We start from the raw sequence: 13,474 nt of genomic DNA on the forward strand, positions 1-13,474 counted from the left end.
AGCTTTCCTCTTTCCTCCGTCCTGAGCACCTGCAGCTGAGTTGAGGGGCAAGGGAGACTCTAGTCTAGGGGAATGGGAAAATCAGAATGATTTAACAGGGCTGCCTTGCACAAGCACAAGTGCTTGCTTGTACATGCAAGGCATCTTTGAGACCAAGCCAGTGGCAGCAGGAACAGGGTTTTCCAGAAGCACAGATGCTTCTTCTGCCCACTCCTGGCTTTTTGCTGCTCTTCTTCTCCCAGCTGTTCTGAAGTCTTCAGCAGGGTTCTTATCAACACCCAGGAAGCAGAAACTTGAGAATCCCGTTTTACTCCCCATTCCTAGGTTGCCCCTTTTCTTATATCAACTGTGCAAGAGAGAGTTCACATAGGCTGTGATTCAGAGAAGTCAGTTGTGTGCAAGATAACTGTGCTTGTTGAGTGAGGGGGATGTAGGAGTGAAAATACAGACATTTTTATGTCCGTACATGATTTCCTTTGTTTCTTCAGATGCACTGAATCTTAGAATTGTAGAATTGGAAGAGACCCTGAGGATCATCTAGTCAAACCTTTACAATGCGGGGATCTCATGTAAATGACTTTTGAATTGCAAGCAAGAGTAAGAATTGAAGGGCCACCACTCAGTGGCTAAACACTGAAGAAGGACCAGCATTCCAGCAGGTAGGGGCTCTGTCTGGAAACCCGGAGAGTTCCTACCAGTTTGTGTAGACAATACCAAGCCAGAAGGACCAAGAGTTTGACTCAGTATAAAGCTTCTCCTTATGTTTCTTGTGTCTCAACTAGATTATATTGAGGGGGGGGGGAGGAAACCATGTCAGAGGCTAATTCAGATTTCTAAGAAGGGGTGGCGATACCTGACTGTTAAGCAGCATGTCTTAAAATGTGCACCCTAGTCTCTCACACTTTGCTCTTTTTAATATGGAAAAAAAAAATCAGTAGCTGGCACTGATGAGCTGAGATTACCAATTTTGCACATGATGTTTTAGAATTTATTTCCATTCCTCCATCAGAAACACCTGGTCTTGTGCTTATTTAGGAAACCAATTAGCTTGGATGGTGGAGGGGGCACATGTCTCAAGTGCTCAAATGGAATGGAATGGTGGTTATCGGAATGAAGGATGTGATGTACCTTGCTCTCTGTGCTGGGTTGGTGATTTTGTTGCACCTGTGGTTTGTTCTTTTTGCCATTATTTGGAAAAGTAATCAGGCAGGCACCACCAGTCCCTGTTTATGATTTTGGCTCCATGCAAACTAACCCAGTTATAGGATCCCAAAATGTTGCTTTTCTCAGTCTGGAATCATCCGCACTCATTCTCCACTGATACTTTCAATCCAGGTTGGTTCTAGATTTTGCTGTCCACATGGATAGGTGTGGTTAATACACATTTGAAAACCCTTCCCTGATTAGGTAATCCACACCTTTTTCTCCCTGCACATGTTGCAGGTGAATGAAGAAGGAAGTGGCGATTGTGATCTTGGTAGACACCCACTCACAGCACCATTGGACAGGTGTGGAGATCTGACAGGACCATCTGTTTTCAAATGGACACATTATAGAGTAATGCAGAACCAATCTGCTGTCTGCTTTCATTTTTGAAATAAAACTTATGAAGCACTTTTCAGGGGCAAAAAAATATGCAGTGGATCTACATTGTGTATATAGAAAAATCAGCCTCCGTTGATTCTAGAACAAAACGTGCATATACAGCCTTCAGCACCCCACAGTATTCAAGTCAGCCACTAGTTTAGAACCATTCTGGCTCAATTCATTATGTGCTTGCAAAGACATTTCTATTTTCTGAGGCATTTGGCTAGATGTTTCGTTGTGCTCGTGATACTGTGATATAAATTTGATTTATTGTTGTGCTGGCTGGTTTTTTTTAAAAAAAGATTGTTTTATTTTATTACGTGTTATATATTTTTATGTTATATCCTGCTCTGGCATTGATTCTAATGAAGAGCAGGTGATAAATTACCAAATAAAGGTAAGTAAATAATAAATTATAGCAAACTAAAATTACAAAACTGACATTATGCGTATGTACTATGCAGGTAAATATGAAAATGAAGGCAATTTAGTCAAGTGACTGACTGCTTTCACTCTTGGAAATAACCTTTAAGTTGATTAATTGTGGGGGGGGGGAGAGAGAGACTAAGCTTTTAAGGGCTACTCTTCTGGTACATTGTGCACAGAAGGAAGAAATCCAAAAGTTTAATAGATTCACACCTGTATAAAATTTCTAGTGGAATGGAAGACTTCGGGCTTGATGACATGTGGTGTTACTGAAGGGATTAAACGCTAGCCATGTGTAGTAGGAGATTATTGTCTCCAAGAATGCAGCCTACAAGGAGGAGAGAATGTAAGACTACAAGAAGAAACTGGAGAGATCAGGCAAAAGACTCATGCCCTCCCTGCCCCACAGATGACTGATTGTGGTGCTCCGGTAGATGGAGAGATTGGGCAATCATCAGGAGTTCAGAGAGTTGTAGTCTAAAACACCTGGAAGTTAGGGAAGGCAGACATAACCGCTTGCCTATGGCCATTAGTTACTTCTCTGGGTGTTGCCAGCCTGTCTGTTTTTTAATCTGTTCTTGCTCCTGGTCTGCCAGATCCTTGACTGCTGCTCTGGAACTTAACCATGCCTAGTTTTGACTGCAAGCTTGCTTTCAGTCCATCTGAGCCTTGATTGCTGTTTTAGAACTTCTGCCCATCTGAGACCATACACCTGCTTATAGCCCCCTTGGACTGGCAAGCCAGCTGTCTCTGGATCTTGGAATCCCACTTCCTGGAATCCTGTAAAGACTTGACACCCATAATCACATCCCAAAGCTACTTTCACCCTCTATCTAAAAGGTTTCGCTCAAAAAGTGAAGGATCCTCAAGAGTAACTTCTGCTGCAGTACAAGTAGTTAGGACCAGATGAAAAAAAATGTGGGCACATCTTTGCGTCAACCCACAGTCATATCCTGAAGACTAACCCTGAATATCACATCATATCCAGCCCATATCCTCTTTCTCTAGCCAGTGTGGTGTAGTGGTTAAGAGCGGTGGACTCATAATCTGGGGAACCGGGTTCGCTTCCCTGCTCCTCCACATGCAGCTGCTGGGTGACCTTGGGCCAGTCACACTTCTCTGAAGTCTCTCAGCCTCACTCACCTCACAGAGTGTTTGTTGTGGGGGAGGAAGGGAAAGGAGATTGTTAGCCGCTTTAAGACTCCTTCGGGTAGTGATAAAGCGGGATATCAAATCCAAACTCCTCTTCCTCTTCCTCCTCTTGTCACATCCATCAATTTTTGTTTTAGAACAACATTATTTATGCAAATAGGGTCCAATGACAAACATGCCATAGAAAAAAATGTCGACACTACCAATCCTTCCACTACTTTTTAGAAAAGAAAAGAAAAAGTTTAAATATAGATTACAAAATGTCACTGTGATGGCATTGCTAGCAGAAATAAAACACTTGGTAAATATAGTGTTAATCTTTTCTTCCTTAAATGAATCATTTTAAAAAGCTATTAAACTAAAGAGAATGAGCATAGTTTTCTAGTAATGACTTCTCTTCTTCAGAATGAAATTGGTAAAAACCCTGATTGCAGATCTATATCCCAAAAGGCCTAGGAGTTTGGGGGACTAGATGGCTGGCGGGAGGTGATGATCTATGCTATACTGTATATCTAAGCGCCGCATCCTTATATACTTGCTATATATACAGATATGGTTTTATATGTATCTTTATTTAAAATCTCATCAGGTTTCTTCACCCTCCCCTTCTCATTCTGATGCTTAAAAACAATCTTCTCTCCTTTTCTTAATATATACTTTGATATATGTATATACACACACATATGCTAAATATAAGTACAATTTTATTCATAAGCTCACATAATGATTCAGGCTGTGATTGTTAATAAAAATGCATTTCTAACCATCAAATTTGAGTCTATTATTCTAAGTTAATTGCATTTGCCCTAAAGAGACTTGAAACTGGCTGTCAGCCTATTTGTGTCAGTCTCATTTTATTCATCAGTCAATCTTGTCTTTTCTTTTCCTTTTCTTTTTTTACATCCCATATATTGATCAAATAGATTTGTTAGCATGCCTGTGCAGCTTTGGGGGGGCGTGGGGGGAGAAAGTTTATGTTATCCATCAGGTTTATTTGATTACTGTATTACTTTGCATATTATCTTAATTGATATTTCAGTAGCAAATAAATGCCCTTTTTGATGGTCCCATAAGATTCCTATTAAATATAAATCACCTTACCTGTGACTTGGATGTGGATACAGTGAAAGGGAAAAGCACACGCAACACATAAAATATATTACATTCATCCTGCACTGTTTCTGCAGGTTAAAGAATAACAAGCTTGTGCTCTAATTTGTGGCACAGAAGTTTAGTTCTTGCCAGTTGGTTACAGAGAATAAAAATATGAAGTAGTCCATATGTAACCTTTAATTAAAGCTCTGTAACCAATTAACTAATTCTTAATTTTCCCAGCTGAAGCGTTCTTTATATCTAAAATGCTAACATGCTAACATACAGCGGTAACGCTTTTTCTGTTCTGAATTTCTTATGAACGCACCATTAGTAAAAATCATAACAGGAAATAATGTTGGTGTAAAGAATATCAAATGTTTATTTACTGAAACATAAGATGTTTCATATGCCTCTCTAAAATGGTGGCTTTATTTACTGAATTTGGAGAGGACTCTTCATAGCGATCCCAGGGCACTTTCCAATGTTACAAAATATGCAACCACGTTAATTTTAAAATAAATAAATAAAACACAGTGGAGAACACCCACTCACCACTGTGCAGCAGCCCAAGCCCACCAGTACTTCAGTGACAACTGCACCTCGCCCCTGCCCCAGTCGAAAGGCCTGGGGTTGTTGGTATGGAAGAAGGTGCCCAAGCTGGTGATAACAGGAGGTAGCTGTAGCCCAAGATAGGACAAGACCCAGGGAACCACTTTCAGTTGAGCATGAAATCCAATCTCTGCCATTGGGAACACTGAGCACTCAGGATTCTAATCATGTTCAAAATCGTCCTGCAAGATTTTGTTTAGTGAATTGGTTGGGGAACCAGCCAACATGCATGGGATTACTGGGGGCAGTGCACCAGAGCTTACCAATTTTTTCAAGTTGTTGACACACTTTTTAGACTTGCATCATTTCGTGATACAGTAATTCAGTTTTACTAGCAAACCGGGGGGTTAAACTAACCCATTATAAGACACGAGGAGTGTTCGCGTGACACACCTACACAATGCCGCTGACACACTAACATGTCACAACACACAGTATGGAAAGCTCTGCCCTACACAGTTTGAGCCCTCACACATTATTTTGAATGGCTACAAGTGACTGGTTAATTTGGAGCATCATAGAACGCTCAAGGTGGAATGCTGATATTTTGATCCATGGAGAAAGCAGCCTTTAGTGAGTGATGCAGCCTGCTTGTGAAGCAAAAGCAATACACCAGAAATACGTGTTCTTTCCCCCATGAACAAGAATGAATGAAGATCTTTAAGCAGACAAAAATTCACATAATAATTGATCTGGGCATATGTGTGTTTGTGTGTGTTCCCACTGAGCAATGTATTTTCAATAGTCACTTATAAATCTTGGTTCATGCAGAGAGGCTCAGATGACACTCTGCCACACAGATCTATGAATGCAGATGGTTTTCTGTGTCAATCTGTGTGTATTCTTCAGTGTGCCAGTTTTTAGAAGAGTTCCTGATCCTTTACTAAGCAGCCTCAACCAGCACAATCTTCATTTTGTTTAAGGTCTCCCGTTTTTTTGTGAGCACCCCATTTCAAGGGAGGTACATTGTTCCTATATTTTCTTTATTGTATTTTTAATTACAACATTTACATGCCTCCAATTTGCAGAAAGTTCTCTGGGTGGTTGTCATGGCACTTCGAGGCAAGGGATGTCCAGAGTGAGGAATGAACAAAAAAAAAAATGGTCAAAAGATTATAAGTTAGGGAAAAGGCATATTTATCAGTCCTACATCTCCCAGCTACTCCTAGGTGTGCACTCAATGAGGCAGTTGCAACAACAGAGAAGCCCCACCCCGACCTCATTGTATGTATCTCCCGCACCTGAGCACAGAAGCAGGCAAATACTTCACCTGCGTGTAACCTGTTTCTGCTCCTCTCACTTCGCTCCTCTTCGAGAGCCAGTGTGGTGTAGTGGTTAAGAGCAGTAGTTTTGTAATCTGGGGAACCGGGTTCGCATCTCCGCTCCTCCACATGCAGCTGCTGGGTGACCTTGGGCCAGTCACACTTCTTTGAAGTCTCTCAGCCTCACTCACCTCACAGAGTGTTTGTTGTGGGGGAGGAAGGGAAAGGAGAATGTTAGCCGCTTTGAGACTCCTTAAAGGGAGTGAAAGGCGGGATATCAAATCCAAACTCTTCTTCTTCTTCTTCTTCTTCTTCTTCTTCTTCTTCTTCTTCTTCTAGTCCTGGGAGATGGTGGAACAGGAGAGGTGGGGGCAGGAGGAGGAGGAGGTGTGCAAACCCTTGACTCTGTACCAGCCTGATCTTTCTCTCTCTCTGTCACCACCTGTTCTTCATGCTCCAATCCCACAGCTTCTTCTGCCTCTGCCTCTCATCCCCTGGCTACTACGGGGTCCCCCAGCCAACTGATCCCTTCTTCCTAGTCAGTCTCCAAGCCCCCTTTCCCGGTGCCCACTCATCAATATCCATTCACTGCTCCTCCAGGCAGTCCCTCACAGTGGTTCCCCTGTGATATCTTAAGCCTCAGAACTGCTATGGAGAGAGTGGGCATTGGAATGTCAGCTCTGAACTCTGAACAGAAATCGGAGACCAAGCAATGAAGAGTCTTGCCGTTTATTTTCAAAACCTTGGACCATCTAGTATCTACTTTAAAGAGGAACAGCTGCAGGGGGTGGGGAGGATACCACCTTCACCATTTCAGAGCAACAAAGGAAAGGGGGAAATGATTGCTACATGAAAGGCATTTCAAAGACCTCCCACAAAACGCTGGTACAGAATCCCTAGTAGATTCATGGCAAGAGAACTGTCACACTAGTAATCCTCAACAGACTTTAGCAATACATTCCCATGAACAAAAGGCACACACAAAAACAACCCCAATATTGTCTCATGTAAGATTTTGAGGCAAGAGATTGATAAAAGGGGTTCCTCAATTCTGCAATCTAACCCCCCCCATGCTTCCAGCAAAGACAATGTTGAAAACTGTTGTCACTGTTATTCTTGCACCTTCTCTGCTCCATAAAAACTGCTGTTATCTTCAAATATATCCCATGAGATGCACTTTGATGACCATCCAACCCCATTTGTGCTATCCAGACCCCAAGCAAAGCACAGACTGGCTGGCTGAAGAGGGTTAGAAAGAATGTGGTTTGTTCCAGTGAGAGAATTTGAAGGCTGCTTTTGAGCTGTGTTTTGAGGGGTTGTTCCTTTACATGATACCCTGACACCTCTGCTTCTCCAGGTGCCATGGTGTGATTTGCAAAGTATGGTGAGCCTTCATGTTTATAAACATAGTAATTTTTCTTCTCTCCCCCCCCTCCCCTCCATCACAAGGATTGACCAACCCTATTTCCCAACCTCTTGGAGACCAACGTAACTGCAGATTTTAAGCATAAAGTGCAAACTAGAGGTGAATTTAAGTGTTTCCAAACAGTTTCCACAGGCAACCCCATGTTTTAGCACATCACAATAATCTAACGGGTCCTATCTGTGAATAGATAACAAAACTCTACTGAGCTGAATAAGACATGCTCTCATGCTGTGTGTGTGCAGAAATACATCATGAGGTAGCAATATGCAAAGCCAGTGTAATTTATGCTTGTTTAATTTAAACTGATGCAAAGTATAGCAGATCCAAACTTGATTCAGCAGCAGGATTGCTGCTCTACTGCTGACTGAGTCGACCTAAAGGGGAAACAAGCCTTTAAAATGGTAGAGGGGAAACAGAATGGCCATTTTTTTCAAGGATTAACACAGTGTAAGATCTGCTAGTCTCAGTTTAGCCCTGGCTGAGCTACGATGAAAGAGTCATGCTATCGTATCTCTGGCTGAGCTGAGGTTGGTGTCTTACACTAACATAGCCCAGCGGAGCCAGGAACCTGCTGGCTGAGGTATCCTAACATGGCAGATCTAGGGTTAGGATTATGCCCTTAGTCTAAACTACAACTCTTTTAAGTAACATTCAGACCAACTGATGATCACCCATTGTGCTCATAGCAGAGGCAGGATGTGAACCAAGAATTTCCAGGACTGCACTGTCCTGCACGTGTGTGTCTTACAAATCGCCCCAAGAGAGGACCAAAGTGGATGCAGATTTGCATAGGAATGGCATCTTATAATTGTATAAATATCGTGCAAATATATAAATCATTAAACAGAAATGCAATGCATCTCACCATAGTGGGGAAGAGGGTGACCAGGTAATCTGTGTGCCAGCTCAACCGGCAAGGCCTCTGCTCTAACATTCTTACGGTTCTTTCTCTTTAAACTGGACATGGACCAGACCAACCCATCAAACAGAGGACTGTCCTCCAAGCCATTAAAATAGAAGGCTGTCTTTTATAAAGTAGGGAACATGGTTATGTTTATTTGACTAATTTCACACTTCCATTCTGGACTTTTTGTTTGTAAAGCAGGCCTAACACAACAACCTCCCCGATCAACTGCAACAAAGCAAATCCTATGGTGAAATGGAGGCAACTCAGGATATATTTTTGGAACCCCCTCCCCCTTTCCCAACACACCTCTTTTGTTCTGTCAATCTGAACAGAAGTGCTCATGTGATGTAATTTAGAACGGAGCTCGCTTAAAAAAAAAATTCAGAAAAGCTTTCAGTCAGGAAAAGCTTTGGGAGCTCTGGGGGTATAGCTTAGCTCGAAGAAAGAAAAAGAAAGCAAGTTTGCATTGACAGCTTGATCCCAGAGAGAGGTGGCTGGCTGCTTGTCTAACAGGTCCTCTGGGTCTTGATGAGGCAGAGACAGAGGAACAAGTCATATTAAGTGAACGTGTGCTGCCAATGTTAAAGGAACAATTACCATTATTCTGCATAGTTCACTGTTTGCTGCTGCGATTTCCTTCAATAAAACCTCTTTTCACTTGCCAATTGGAGCTTGTCATGTAACAATATTTCTCATGCACAATACACATCGTAAAATGCCCTTGTGTTTTTAATACATTTGGAGTCGTGAACAATAGCAGTATACTGACAGCAAAAAGTGCTTGCTTTGAATATATAGCAGATACCAAAAGAGGGAGAGGGAGAGCAAGATCCCTCTTTTCAAGTGGGAATAAAGGTGGGTTTTGCCTAATTTTGATACAGAAGCAGAGTTACATCTTATGCATGACTCTCCCTTGGCGTTACAGCTCTATACAGGCCATAATTTAAGAGACGCCTTTCTTCCAGTAAGAAGCTGGTACACCTTCCTCTTAGAGAGGTCCTCGGAAGGACTACTTCCTGTCAAATAAGCACACCCCAGCCAGACATATACATACCACACAACGAAACAAAGCCTAGTTTAAGACAATTTCAAGCCTGCGCTGTGAGCAACTGCTAAGTTTCCCATCAGGTTTTTCAGCCCAGTTTTGCACATTCAGGATAGATGGTTTCAGCAAGCTTCAGGGGAAAAAATATAGGAAGGATTGATCAGATCCAGTTTTATCAAGTAGACAGCCATTTAAGAAAACACCTTCCGGCAGGCAGAACTAGCAGTTCAAATGACCTTCAGCTCAACTGGATTGCAATACTGGGTCAGTTTGTACTACAGCCATATGTTGAGCAGATTTTGAGTGACTGTAGTACCTGCTGTCTGAACTGATGGCTATAGCCACCAGTTGCGCCTTCTAGCAATCTAAGCATCAGGGCTGGTGCCAGCACCAAGCATACTCCTAGTGAATATTTTCCAGCTCAACATTCCAAGCAGTGCCAAGATGTTGGATCTTTTCATTTCCCACAATGTTGCTAACCAAATTGCATTCTGGGACATCACTGGAAACTGAAAGAACAGCCAAACACTTTTTGCTGTTTGGGGTGCTGTCACTGCAGCCCACCAGCAAGATACTTTGCCCAGGGCAGAGGAGGAACAAGGAAATCACTAGGATTTCTCATTGCTGCAACTTCCTTGCACCTCTTTACAGTCAGACTAGTCCGGGCCTCCTCAGCCACTCTGGGCAGCTTGCGACAGAATATCACAAACACAATAAAACATCAAAAATTAAAAGCTTCCCTCAACAGGGCTGCCTTCAGATGTCGTATAAAAGTCAGATAGTTGTTTATTTCCTTGACATCTGGTGGGAGGGCTGTTCACAGGGCGTTCAAGACAATATAATCCAAAATAGAAAACAGATTTAACATAAAGTAAAATTAAAAGATATAAATTAAACAGCAATCAACACAAGAATTTTGAAACAGAAACACAATTCACAGTAAAGCCAAACTTCTTGAAAAGCATGACAAAATAAAATTGTCTTCACAACCTAAAAAGAGGCAGGAATGAAGCCAGGTGTCTTTCTTTAGGGAGGTCATTCCAAATACCAGATGCCACAACTGAAAGGACTCAGGTGGTGGCGGTCCATGAAGATGGAGCAATCTCTTTAAGGTTGTATCTTAACCCTTATTCCACACAAAGGAAAGTGAGCCTCCCAGCTGTTACCTGGGAGTTCACCCATACCCTGCCCCTTCATCTTCCTTCCTGTGTGTATCTTCATTAAACCGAAGTAGGAAACATTTAAAAAACATAAATATAAGGGTAAACGGTCAAGGACTCCTGGACGGTTAAGTCCAGTCAAAGGCGACTATGGGGTTGTGGCGCTCATCTCACTTTCAGGCTGAGGGAGCTGGCGTTGCCTGCAGACAGCTTTCCAGGTCATGTGGCCAGCATGACTAAACCACTTCTGGCGCAACGGAACACCGTGATGGAAGCCAGAGTGCATGGAATCACCATTTAACTTCCCGCCACAATGGTACCTATTTACTTGCACTGCCGTGCTTTCGAACGGCTAGGTTGGCAGGAGCTGGGACAGAATGGGATCTCACCCCGTTGTGAGGATTTGAATCACCAACCTTCTGATTGGCAAGCCCAAGAGGCTCAGTGGTTTAGACCACAGCGCCACCTGCATCCTCTTACATAACTATAGACAGAGTTAGCAGAAAGGAAAGAAAAAATAGAAGTCATAGAAAAGGAAAAGAAAAGAAAAGAAATGAGAAGGGTTTCCGATTCTCCGCCTGCCAACTATGTACATAATGATTATTTAAAGTATTCAAAATATACACTCCAGGATAACCTCTAGCTGTGTTCCAGATAATATCCAGCTGTTCCTTAATCTGCTGGGCTGTGTTCTCCCAATCTTCAATCCCAGGCATCTCAAGTTCATTCATTGTTGAGGGGTGGGAGGAAAATGTTATTTCTGAGGCTCACAATGGCCATGGAGGTTTCCTGACCCCACCCCGACCCCTGGCTTGCCCAAGATAGCAAAATGGGGGAGAAAGAATGACAAGGACCTGGCGCCTCACAATAAGAAGTTGTGTTTGTGAAGGTTTGCATTAGGAGAAGAAGCCAGGGGGCTCTCAAGAGGGTGAGCAACAGCCATGTGTACCTGCTTGCGGTCAGTGTGGACAATACTGAGCTAGTCGGAGCAATGGTCTGATTATGTAAATAGCAGCTTCTTATGTTTCTTCGCCTCAGGCAGCAAAATGTCTTTGGCTGGGCTGGTTATGTATGCATTCACAAACACACACATGCACTACTGCAAATCTTACTCCTTCCTTTCTTAACTCTGCGCTTGTTAAAAAATTCAGGTATTTCCCCCCTAAATGCTAAGCTTTATTTTTTATTGTTAAAGGTAATTTTAAAGGAAGAAAAAGAATATAAACAATATATAGTGACTTTTGACACTCCATTGCTTTCTTAAACGAGAATAATAAAAATTTGCAAATGAACAAAAGAGTGGGAGGAAGCTATCTGATTTACAATGTTTTTGAGATAAAGAACACTATAAAAAAAGATCAATGTGAATAATAAAGCATTGTTAACTGAGTCATGACATTTCTATTCTCAGGGAAAATCTGAAGAGTAGAACTCTGCAAATGAGCACCTTCTGCCATTTTCAAAGTGGGAGGAAGACATATAATTATAATTTTTGAAGTGATGAGAGTTTTATTTAAATTGCAGGGGGGAAATTATTGAAAAAACATATCGACATATCAATATTACGTAAATTGCTTTAATTTTATTAAACTGAATGTGGGAGAGAGAATCTTTTCTTAACTTCCCTTTCCTGCCATCCTCTCTCTCTCTCTCTCTCTCTCTCTCTCTCTCTCTCTCTCTCTCTCTCTCTCTCTCTCTCATATCTCCACTTTTTATTTTGTAGGAAGTCTGGCTACAAAATGTCTTCCAAGAGAGATATTTCTTTATTTGAAAAAAGGGGGCGGAGGAGATGAGACGAAAGAGCTCCAAATGTCAGCCCTACCATATATTTATTCTAATACTTCCAGTAGCTGAAACCTATTAAAAAGATACATATTTTCAAAATAGGTTTAACCTTCTGTGTCTCAAGTGTCTACCTTTAATACTTTTAACATGTCACATTGTAATATGTGCAAAGTTAACATGCTCTTAAAAAAAAAGAAAAAGAAAGAAAAAGAAAATGTATGCAACAGAGATTACTCCAGAAAGTCAAAGTTACACACGTGGTATCTAATGCATATTGTCTGTTGGAGGGTTTTAACTCATGGGACAAGAAGTGATAAGTGACCAAAAAATAGAAAAATCCACTTGTAGCTAAGGCAGCCATATAGGTTCACATTCGGCTTGGTTTTACTTGCATGTTGGTCATTGCACATTACTGGCATTACATATTATGTGTACATTATATAATTGAGGTTTTTGCATACAGATGGGCAATGCTACACAATGGAAAATCAGAGTTGAACACTTATCTGTTTAATTTGAATTTCAGCTTTTCATACATAGAACAGAGATGAAATGAACTGAATTTCTTAATAAAATGAAGCCTTTTTTGTCAGACAATTTCTTTGCAATCTATTATTATTATTATTATTATTATTATTATTATTATTATTATTATTATTATTATTATTAAAACAGCAAATTTTATTTTGCCAAAAATGGCTATAGTGCTTTTATCACATACAAAAGCTGGGACATTTTCTCTTTGGAAACTAAACATGCTTGGGTTATTCATCAGAAGGATGGGAATAATTTGAAAGGCCACGTTTTATATGGGGATGGCAGGTGGTTTCTGAGGATACATTCATGTGCACAGGATATAGTTTAATAACAATGACGTTAATGGAAATGAACGGGATGTGAGATTTGGATGGGGACAAAGTGCCACCCTGTGATGCCTGGATGAAGGGCACTATAGAAATTTAATAAATAATAAAAATAAAAGTTAAAAGTCCACCAAAAACATTCTAATCTACCCAGTCA

General features: G+C 41.3%; 1 protein-coding gene across 1 annotated transcript in view; it reads left to right on the forward strand.

Annotated features, from left to right (window-relative positions):
• MDFIC2 (MyoD family inhibitor domain containing 2) overlaps window positions 1–13,474 on the forward strand; it is a gene marked incomplete at its 3' end in the record, with an annotated part of 49,565 nt that overhangs the window by 13,254 nt on the left and 22,837 nt on the right. Inside the window, exon 3 of the mRNA XM_081903379.1 lies at window positions 7,581–7,619. Within this exon, the coding sequence (XP_081759505.1) occupies window positions 7,581–7,619 (39 nt within the window). The remainder of the gene's footprint in view (window positions 1–7,580; window positions 7,620–13,474) is intronic.

The sequence above is a fragment of the Podarcis melisellensis genome (genome assembly GCF_964234715.1).
Source record: "Podarcis melisellensis genome assembly, chromosome: 2".
NCBI lineage: Eukaryota > Metazoa > Chordata > Lepidosauria > Squamata > Lacertidae > Podarcis > Podarcis melisellensis.